The sequence below is a fragment of the Oryzias latipes genome, chromosome 6 (genome assembly GCF_002234675.1).
Source record: "Oryzias latipes chromosome 6, ASM223467v1".
NCBI classification, from domain to species: domain Eukaryota; kingdom Metazoa; phylum Chordata; class Actinopteri; order Beloniformes; family Adrianichthyidae; genus Oryzias; species Oryzias latipes.
In genome coordinates, this window is record NC_019864.2 from 25121118 (window position 1) to 25132604 (window position 11487).

General features: G+C 37.1%; 1 protein-coding gene across 1 annotated transcript in view; it reads left to right on the forward strand.

Moving 5' to 3' along the window:
* The window catches only part of sf3b3 (splicing factor 3b subunit 3), a 32673-nt gene extending 23897 nt beyond the window's left edge, over nt 1-8776 (forward strand). Inside the window, exons 23-27 of the mRNA XM_023955973.1 lie at nt 568-780; nt 1458-1556; nt 5070-5213; nt 6309-6413; nt 7707-8776. Of these exons, the coding sequence (XP_023811741.1) occupies nt 568-780; nt 1458-1556; nt 5070-5213; nt 6309-6413; nt 7707-7847 (702 nt within the window). The 3' untranslated portion in view covers nt 7848-8776. The remainder of the gene's footprint in view (nt 1-567; nt 781-1457; nt 1557-5069; nt 5214-6308; nt 6414-7706) is intronic.
* The last annotated feature ends 2711 nt before the right edge of the window (nt 8777-11487 follow it).

The following is an 11487-nucleotide window of genomic DNA, read 5'->3' on the forward strand; positions in this document are numbered from 1 at the left end:
GGTATCAGATCTGTGTGATTGTCTTATAGTATTGGTTTAGTTCTATTTTTAATGGTACTGACGGTAATACCGTTGTTTCTTAACAAAAGGGTATGTCTTCCCATTTTCTAAAAGGAGCGTCTCGGCTGGCTTCATTGTCATCAATGCTTTTGTAAAACTTGTCACTTCGAGTCACTTCACTTTCCTTTTACATCTGTGGAACAAACTGTGGGATGTCACTCTTAAGTTTCTCTTATGTAAACATCTTCTTCTTATTATCATGGCATTACTGTGGTGGAAATAAGCTGCTCTTTATGGAGAAGCTTGTAAGCTGCTTTTGCTGCCTGGTGAACAGTTTGTGTGGAAAGGCTTTGCAGATGTTGTTTGAGGTGGGAATTGCACTTGACATGTTTGTGGGGCTGTACTCACAACAGTGGGCTAATCAAAGCAACATGCGTCTTGTTTCAGTTAGGATGCAAAAGCAACTGGAAAACATAGGAAGGCCTGGCTGTTGGGATGCCTCACATATTTACTGCTTTTTTTTTTTTTATCAGCTGCATCTCAACTCTGGCTTCTTTTCTTCTGCAGCACATTCCTAACATTGTGACGGGCATTTACACCATCGGGCAGAGAGTCATCATTTCTGATGTTCAGGAGAGTCTGTTTTGGGTTCGGTACCGACGCAACGAAAACCAGCTCATCATCTTTGCCGATGACACGTATCCTCGCTGGGTGACGACGGCCTGTCTGCTCGACTACGACACCATGGCGGCTGCTGACAAATTTGGCAACATCAGCATCGTAAGATATTCTGCCTGTGAAAACATTTACATAACACTGTTACTGTATTTTTTTGCACCATAAGGCACACCTTAAACCCTTAATTAAAAAAATAAAAAGAACAGTGGGCCTTATAATCCGTAACGCCTTATATTTAGATTCATTCTGGTTTTGCTTATGAGAGGGGCACGGTGTATTCACAACAACACGACATGCTAATGCGACTTAATATGTAGCGGTATCCTTTTTTTTTTTTTTAAATGTGTAACTGAAAACTTTGGAATTAGTGTTGTTACTGTGACGTTTGTTTTAGCAGTACCAGGCTGTTTTTCTTACGAAAAAGGTTGTGGGTTACAGGTATCGTGAATATACGGTTTCAACCAATGCTTCTAACGCGTCTAATGTTTAGCGTGTTACAAACAAGTTTTTTGGGTTACTGTAAACACAGTTAAGTCCGACTGACGGATTTATCTGTCTCATTTAATGCGTTTAGTTTTGTGTAACATAATTTTGAAAGTAGTTAATTCATTAATGATGTGCCTTATAATCCGGTGCGCCCTGTGGTGTGGAAAATATGGTACAGCCTGTTATGAATAAAAACAAAAAAAAAACAAATATACTTTGTTTTGAATCTGGGTTTTTTTGGTTTGAGGAAATGAGGCAAATAATTCATTTAAGCATATGTATTTTGATCACAGGTGCGTCTTCCTCCCAACACCAGTGATGACGTGGATGAAGATCCTACAGGAAACAAAGCTTTGTGGGACAGAGGGCTCCTTAATGGAGCATCACAGAAGGTAAAACAGCCAATCGCTAGTTTGTTCTTGTCTAGAGGCATTTTTTCATTTGGCATTTCATTTTTTTTTAAGTAGCAGTATGAACTTACTCACCAGACAGTCAAATGAGTTTCTACTGGTTTGATGTAATGCCATTACAGTGGTCCTTCACCGTGTCACAGCTCATTTTTCACGGTCTCGCTGTTTCACGAGTGGCATGCTTTTATTTAGTTTTCTCTTTTACAGTACATTTTGTTCTGCATCCTGCTGTACAGAATGCGTTCATCTTGCCACATGTACAGAGTTATTCAACGGCCGCCACCTCTTTGGTTTCATTCTATAAATCTGGACCTTTTTTCCGGGAGGGTTTGAACTTTGAAAGTTTAAACTTTAAGGGGAAAGGGTATAAAGTTTTCAAAACGTCTTTAATTATACTATACTATATCATTATATTTAGATTTCACCCGTGGCAGATTATTGTAGAACGTAAACCAAGCGATCAACGACGGAACACTGTATTTTGATGGTCTTACAGTTTCGGCGGTCTAACGAAGCTTCGTGAAGTTGACAAAAGCTAAACATTCAAAATCATTTTGGGACTATAACAAATTTGAAAAAATAGGTGTTTTTTCCAATTAAATCTAGTCTTCTTCTTGTCATAGTGTTTGTGTGTCGCGGCGTATGTTGATAAATCATTGCTTAGAAATGTTCCATGTTTATTTATAGACGTGCCAACGATGTCTGTCGAACTCAATTATGTAGCGTAAATTAGTTTTTGGATTAGATTAGATGCATTCCCCCTAGATTTGATTAATATATCCTCAAATATCAGGTCAGGCTCAAACCATCGTCAAAGTTGAAAGGATTGACTGTTTTTCCTCACATGTCATATTTTGTGTAGATCATGTCATGCAGAGTTTATTAGTGTGAAGATGAAGGAAAATGTGCCGCCTGTAATGGGAGGAAAACCCTTGTGAGAGAAGAGGAAAAGCTAACATTTGCAGCTGGACACACAATAACTGTTGCTGTTAATCACTCTTTTTTTTTTCTTTTTGCTTACAAACTGTCTGGCCTCCTAAAAGAAACCAGCTCCCCTGGTATAAACACTGAGGAAGAGTATGACCTGCTGTCATGAGACAACAGTTGGGCCTCTGTTATTGTTGAATTCTTTGCTTTAATCTCCTAAATATAGAAAATGATTTTCCTGCAGGTCATTCATCTGCCAGCTTCAGGTCTTCACAAGTGTCATACCTTCAAAATAGGCGACCCCCCCCCCCCCCCCCCCACACACACACACAGACCACAGCCCCATTCCAAACATTTTAAGCTACTGCTGTTAGATCTAGTGCTAGTGTAGCCTGCAGCTGATTGTTTCTAAAAATTGGTGTTCATTTAACTTTTTTTTTTAACATTAAAGTAAAAATGTAAAGCCTGCAGTCTTTAGTTTAAAAAAGAACAAAGAGGAGAGCCATGTGGGGAGTAACTGCAGTTAGAGTTACCTAAGCAACCAGAGACCAAAAAATTCCTGTAAGCAAAAAAATAAATAGAAGTCATTTATATGATTCCATTTTCTATAATTTCAGGACTTATTTACAAATCTGACACCAAACTAACTGGTACAGATCTTTTGAAACTATTAATTGAGAATAAATTAGACCTCAAAGGTGATGCAGAAACTCCATGTTTTATTTGTAGCAGCAAAAAAGAAATCTTTTCCACCATTTGAAAACTAAATGACAGCGTAACTTTTTACTTCAGTGACAGAATGACTACATTTTTTTGGAGCTTTTTTCACCTCAGTGTCACTTGCTGCAAGCCCCCGGAAATTCCAAATTCACGTGTATCATCAACTCGTCGTTGTTCTATACAGTTTTATCGTCTTTAGCAGTCGGCAAGGAAGCCAATGGGCCGGCGTGCTCGCCATCTCCACTCCCTCCTCCCCGCAGCACCTCATTCGGATGCAAATGTCTCATACAAGCTTCTTGAGTTGTCTGTGAAGGATCAGGGGAGGCATGTGACCAAAGAAAAAAAAATGAATACATGAAACCGCGAATATTGAAATGTGGTTGAACACTGTACCCCAATGAATGGATATACTGCAATAAATTGATGATGGGCATTAGTTTTGGGTAGAAGAACCAACAATAAACCAGAAAGAGACCTTTGCCAATGAGTCTTTGTTGGGTCAAACGATTTTATAAAACCATTTAATCTAAAGGGCCACAAAAGAAAACTTGTATCTTTGCATCCTTCAATGACAATATGTCCACAGTCCTTTCCGCATGCCTTTAATGTGGCCCGTGGCTACTTTCCAAGAAAGATTTATGGCTCAACAGCCATGTGGACGCCAGAAGATGGCAGCAACAGTGCGGCCGTGCTCCTAATACCGGATCCCACCGAAAACCGTCTTAGCGTGCCTGTAATATCGTTGAAATGCTGTGAGCAAAGTGGGGATCGTGAAGTCGTGCAGGTTGGCGACCCAACATAGGTTCACACAGCTAACGTTTTTCTTTGACACTCGTGTTCGGCTGTTGTCAGTTCAAGTTTTTAGAGACATTTATGACTTTTAATCCATTGCAGTCATATTTTTCTACTAACCAGCATACTTTCATGTGTCATTTGACTGGAACCCGTGTGCAGCTTTGCCATTATATTCTGTTTTATCATGGCACCATGATGCTGACAATCTGTTTGGTCTTTCAAGTCTAGACCTCAGGGTGAAATCAAAAAAGGAGAAAAAACATCCAAATTAGAAGAATCTTTAATAGATCCTGAAATATTTCATCATGAATACCTGCGTTTTTTAGAAGCTGTTGGTCATTATGTCATCGTAGATGCTAAACGATATATTCTGGTTTGACAAAAATGTAGCTTTTATTAAAAGCTCCTCGTATGGAGGTGAAAGTTTTGAACCATATCAAAACTAAAGGAGAAGATGAGTGCTTTCTTGCACATTTTCACTTTGATTTCAAAAATATTTCTATAAATTTAAACTTTTAGCTTGGGGGAGTTTGGTGCTGATCACGCAAACGCTGAGCTTTTTCGCGTGATGTTTGCTTTGCACACAGAGCTGCTGTTGTTTCCTGTCAGACGGTTGCGGAGTCCTCTGCAAGCACGGCTCTCCTCTGTCTGCTTTAAAAGTTTGTCTCATGGTGTCATGCATGTCCCTTCATTAGGACTGATCATCCTAACGCTGGCCGTGTGTCTCAGCCACATCCCAATATTAATGTGGCATGATTGGCATCAGAGTTTTTGGAATTAAAGCATCCAGAGCAGCGAGCTCCAAGTAGGGGAATGTCTCCTCCCTGACCCTGACTGAGTTATCACTGTTGATTTGCACAAACCAGAACACTCCAATTTTTATTGGGCTTAAGACCTCAAGTGACTTTGAGACATATCTGACGAGTTGTGATGTGATTCATTTTTTTATGTCCTAACCAAATTTCTTGCAGTTTTCCATTTGATTTCAGACGCAGACAGTTGTGACAACAAAAAACTGTACTTTTCATGCTTTTTTATCCTGCGTCTCTTCAGGCTGAAGTAGTCGTGAACTATCATGTTGGAGAGACGGTGTTATCTCTTCAGAAAACCACTCTGATCCCCGGAGGTTCAGAGTCGCTGGTCTACACCACACTGTCTGGAGGCATTGGAATCCTGGTCCCCTTCACTTCACATGAGGTACAAATCCTTCCCCCTGCACTGCACTTATTAGTTTTTACGCTAGTCGAGCTGGTCACAGCCCAACAAAACAGTTTAATGGCGCTGTGGTAAATCTGTAAAATGTAAATCTGTTTTCTAACATTAGAACTCGACCCAGACCTAATTAATACTAACACAATAAGACAAATCACTGTAGTCTCCTATGTGGAGTTTATGTTTTTCAAAGATGTTTGTTTTCCCAATAAAATCCTCCTCTTATTTTCTGCTCTGTTTTTTTAAGCTTTGAAGCAACATCTTTTTGTTTTTATGCATTTAATATATTATTAGTATTGTGTTAAATTGTCCTAACAAAAAAGTCTTTTTTAATTGGTGGTCTCTATATTTTGATAGACTCAGCCAACATAAAACCGATAGTTTATCCCTTCATCTTCTTCTCCACTGTTCCTTTAATTTCATATCTTAAGCATGCTTTGTAATTACATTTTAAGAGCTTCTTTGAGATAGTTACACATTTAAATTATTTAGCTTTATTTACTGCGTTTTTGTATGTTTTTTCTTAAACCCCCCCCCCCATGTTGCATTTTTACCTTCTTAATTTTTATATATTTTTTAGATTCCTTACCATTATTTACCTATCTTAGAGAGCTTCCACTAACTTCAGCTAATAACATAAACTGTTTACCAGCTCAGTGGCCTTGTGGTTAACCACCAAATGGTTCCTGAGCGCGGCTGTGTCTGCATTTCACCGAAGAACAAATTCTGCACACCTAGGTGTGTGACAGAAAGTGGGACTTTGATTTTAACTTTTAAGCTTTTCTTTTGAGCTATTATTCAACAATTTCTAACTTTGTTAAATCAATCTAGCATTTAGCATGTGATTTAGTCTTTTAGCACTATTTTATGTAGCAAAAATGCAAACGTAAAGCAGCTTTTATCATTTTAAACTCATTTTTCACCTTTATTGCTGCCTTTCTCTACCTTCAGTCCATATAGTATGTTCCACATGGATTCACCTTTCTTAGCAAAGAAAGAATACATTTGTGGTTTTTGTTTTTTAAAGCAAATTCGTCATGCAGCTATTTTCATGAAATAATTCTGAAATTGTCTTTTCAGGACCATGACTTTTTCCAGCATTTAGAGATGCACATGCGCTCTGAGTTCCCCCCCATCTGTGGCAGAGACCATCTCAGCTTCAGGTCCTACTACTTCCCAGTGAAGGTTGGTGTTTCATTTATCAGGGATGGCAGACTGTAGATGATTACCGTCTAATGGCCTGCTTGTGGGGTAAAAGTTCCTTTACCTTCATGGAAATTCAGGTTGCTTTCAGTGGGAAGAATGCAGTGTGACGTGAGAAGGCTCCAGGAGTCATTCATTAAAAGCTATTTGTCACATTCAGAGTAGAACCACAGTGAGACTGAAAAATGACTACGTTCAGCAGCGGTTACAGGTTTGTTAGCTGGAAGTGCTTAGTCATGGGAATCTCTGGTTTGCTGCATTTGGTAAACAGATCTTCTGTGATGTGAAGCGAGGACACAAAATGAACACATTATTTCAATGGGGAATGAAAGGTCCTACATTTACAAGTCAACAAATAATAGCTTTAAAAGGCTTTGAAAAAGTTTACATTTCATGGTAACGGGGCTTAAATATCATTATTATGAATAGGTTTATTGTTTACTGTTTGCAAAATGCCCAAATTAAAGTAATGTCAGTCATCTTTGTTTCATCCGCTTCATCATCCCAATGTACGTTTACAACGGGTAACATCAGGAAATAATTATCCTAAACTTTAAAGCAGAACAATAACAGACAGAATGTAGTATGGAAAGAGAATTTAAACTTTACACTTAGCTTTTAAAATGACTTGTACTTGGGTGCAAAATAAATATAATATTTGTTTTGTTACATTAAAAAATGTTTTCAGAAGATTATATTCTCTGTAGATTTCATTATGGTCTGATATTTTTGTCATTTCTAGCATCAAAGCAATGTATCTAAGTAAAGATCCTCCGTCCTCCGGAAGTCTGCCAGTTACGTTTTAAGGCTCACATTCTTCTTTTTTTTTTTTTTTTTATCATTTACTTCTGAAATGTTTTTTTTTCTTCTTCGTTTAGCAGACCTGTTTATCACAATGTTGTCTTTTGTGATGTCAGTAGCTTGTTACAGCAGTTACAGCAAAAATATTATAAAAAACCTGTAGCTTTTATTTACATTTAGACAAAAAAAAATATTGAAGGACTTTAAAAAATCTTAGATTAACTTAATCTACAATACAACTTTACTTAAATAAATGATCCCCAAATAAATTGATTAAATATTGTAAGAACCGCACTACCAACTAGCCTGGAAGCAGCTCTGTGCCATCATGTTTGCACACGGCGTTTTTCATATAAAGAGGTTTTCTACTTCATTTCTATTTGGTTCATGGTAATGTTTTGACTTCTCATCTTTTTCCTGAGTTTATGGAGCTTTGTGGTGATGAAGATTCCTTATTTGGGTTCTTTCCTTCAGAACGTGATCGATGGGGACCTGTGCGAGCAGTTCAACAGCATGGACACACACAAGCAGAAGAGCGTTGCTGAGGAGCTGGACCGGACACCGCCAGAAGTCTCCAAGAAGCTGGAGGACATTCGCACACGTTACGCTTTCTAAACACACCCACAATTTACATGAAGACTCACACAAACTCTGTTGTTCAGCAGTTTAGCCACCGTACTGACTCAGTTTTATGGTAATGTTTGGTAAACACAACTTATTTCATGGAAATATCAGAGAAGAAGAAGGAAAAAAAAAAAATTAATTTGCAGCCATTTTGCCCCCATATATGATGACATGATCCTCTTTCTCTCACAAGTTTAAGAACCAAACATGTGAGAGGCTTTAGCCACAATCAAAGGAACACAAACGGCCCATGACCCAATTTCAGAGTTTCAGTTTGTCTGCTGTGTCAGCACAAACCACCAGCTGCAGTTCAGCCAAAGTGACACAAAACATCACAGAGGTGTCCTTCAAATGGAGACTTCCTTTGGCTGCAGGGGACATTTTGAAAATCATCCTCACACTGAGCAGCATTATCGAACTCAACAAAATGTATTGCAGACTGCTCAAGAATGCGTTTCGTTTAGCAATAGGGGTTCATGTTCTCTCCCATGATCAGAGATATATTTTGTGCAGCACGAAAGCCTGAAGATGACTAAATATTTTCTCTTTTTATCAGAGCAGAAATGGAGAAGTAGGCTTTTGTACGCTGACGATTTCGTCTGTAGAGTTCTCGCTGACGTCTTTTTAAACATGTGCTCGGAGCGTTGCAGCAAACGGAGGCTGACCTTGAACCGAGTGCAGCCTCAGGCCACTCTTCAGCGAGCCTTCCACCAACCGTCATACAATTCTGGGTCAGCTCAGACTAAATAAGTGGGTGGAAAAGTCCTGAAGGGTTGCTTTGGGTGGTGCTCTTGTCAGTACAGTAAATTCCCAACCTCAGCCACAGACACTGCATTCCACAGCAATCACTGGACTTGGGGGTTTGTGGGACAGAGACAGTGGTCTGTTTTTTTTGTAAATAAAGTTGTTTTTGTACTTTATAATATCGTGTGGCTTTTTTCATTTTTCAGCAGAGGCTGTGTGTTGAAACCATGAGTCCAGGGACAGAAATTGGGTTTGGTGTGCAGGTGTGCAAATCTGGCCGTTTAAGGTTAAAGGTTCAATTGGAAAACGAGGTTCAGCAAAATAAAACAATAACTGTGAATTCCTGTTAAATAAGGTGTTTGGGTCTGAAAATACATGAATGCAAATCTTAATAAACTTGGAACAAGTTTTTTGGTTTGAAATGTGGAAAAAATAATATTCTAAAATATATTGAATACTAAAAAAAGAGGAATTAAGTTCTGTTTTATGCATTTTCTACTACTGTGCATAGATATGGGTTTTAATAGTGTTAGGAAAAATGTAATTATGTCTGGAAAAATGTAAAAGCTAGGAATGAAGAATAATTATTCTCATCTTTGTACATATGCCAAAACATGCAGTTAAACCTATGACTATAACAAAGGCGGTTATGTTCTGACTGTGGTTAATTTAATCAAACTATAAAATGAAGGAAAAAGTAATGAATACACAAGCTTTTAGCATGGGGACAACAAACAGAATAATTTTCTTTTTCCTAAAATAATTTTACTTTTTCTGCCAAGGATGGATTGTTAGAAACTTTGTTCTTTTTTAGTAACTGCAGGCTTGTTTTAAACGATTTGGGGGAACAAAGTGGAAAGTTATAAACAATCCTTTATACCTCATGCTTCATTCTAACATTTCTAAGTTACTAAGTTTGGTCATTAGCGTACCAACATTAATAATTAGTAGCCCATGTACCTTAATTTATTCTATTTTTATGTCAGTCTGTTCTACCACTTCTATTGTCATCAAAAAAACAAACGCAAAAACAGAAAATACACGTTCCATTCATTTTCCTAACCCGCGTGTCTCCGTTAAGGGTCGAGAGGATTTTTGAACCTATCCAGCTTCCGTCGAGCAAAGGCGCGATTCTCCAAATCTAGCTAGTCCATCACGGGGCTTACTAAAGATTAGTGTCAAAACTGAAATAATTAAACGTTACTTTGATTCATAAATGTAAGTCGAACTTAGAAAAAAAAAGTGTTTTCAAAGTTGTATTTAATTATTTTTTTACTTCGTTTTCAAACCGTGTTACTGCTATGATGTGAGTTCGGACCCAACAGAAAACAATTTTCTTATTTAAAAAAATATTTGACTTTTTCTGTTAAGGTAACCGTCGGAACTTCATTGTCTGTCTTTAGGTGAGTGCAATTTTGTGAAACAAGATGGTAATGAATTGTACAGAACTTTATGCCCTAAACTCAGACTAACACCTAATTGGTGGGTTAGCTAATAACATGCTAACTTTTAACTAATTGAAAGCTTCTATATATAATTTTTTTCCTTTCAAAAAACTCTAACAACTGATTTACAAAAGTAAAATTTCTATCATAAACTTTCGTAAACTGAATCAGCAAAGTTTGTCCATTCTTATGGAATATGATTATTGTTAACATGCAGAGTGGGTGGCTTTAATTACAAAAGCTAGTGATCAGGGCTGTGAGATTCCCAACCGAATCAACCATTTTCTTAAAAAATATCTAGATCATTTCAAAGGAAGTTTAATTATTTACATACACTTCACTAAATTGCTTTTATTGATTTAACACATTGATCTAACACATTTTCTAAATTTTTAAAAATTCTTTTTTAGGAGCTATTAGGAGCTGAACAATATTTGTATTGTTATACTGTTAAAGACAGTTAAAAAAACATTTGTTATTTAAATAATTTTTACTTTTCAACTTTTTAAACTGAGCTCAAAGATGAGTCAAAAAAAAACCTGTATATTTGATCCTTTATTTGAGACATATACATTTCTTCAGTTCACATCAGAGTCAGATGTGGACTTAAATTAAGACTTTACTTGAGACTCCACCTCGAAGTCTTGAGGTTTGGAACGTTTGTTTTCTTATTTTGTAACTTGTACTGCGTATTCCAATTTTAATCAGTCATTCTATGTCCATTAGACCTCTCTCCCTCTTCATACTTATTTATCTTTGTTTATTTTAACTCTGTTTTTTGGCTCTGTGGTGATTTAAATTAACAACAGATAACAGTGTTTCAATTTATCAATTTCAATTTTCATTATTTCTCTTTCTTTTGTATTGTTTTTACTTTTTGGTTCAATGAATTGATGAAATTTTAAAGTGGGATACTTATGACCATAAGATGCAAATGAAAAGGTATGTGTTTGTCTGCCAGACAGGCTTGTTAAACTTTTGTTTTTCTAAACTGAATTTCATCCCACATTTAGCAAATTGGGAGATGTTCGTCTAGAGGTTTACTTGTGATTTTGAAAATCCCCTGTTGGTACAGATTTTCTATATAAGATCAACAGGTGGTATCCTGTTACTCAGCTTTTTCTTGTTCGATCTTTATTTTTATATTAAAAATTGGCTTCACAGATTTCGAATTTAGGTAAAGCTTCAAAAAAACAACTCGTGTTTTATCCTGCAGTTACTGTAAGCATATGGTAGTATTTTTTTGCAATTATTGTGTTTTTTCCGGTATATGTATGAATATTGTTGGTTCTTGTCATAGTAATTTGCTCATTCATGTCCATCTGCAGGTAAAAACCACACCCCTTCCTGTCAATTTGAAATGACTGCTTTTAGCCTCACTACTTTCTACTGATAGAACTTTTAGATTGTTCTAGAGGGAAGAAATGTCTTTCATGACCCAC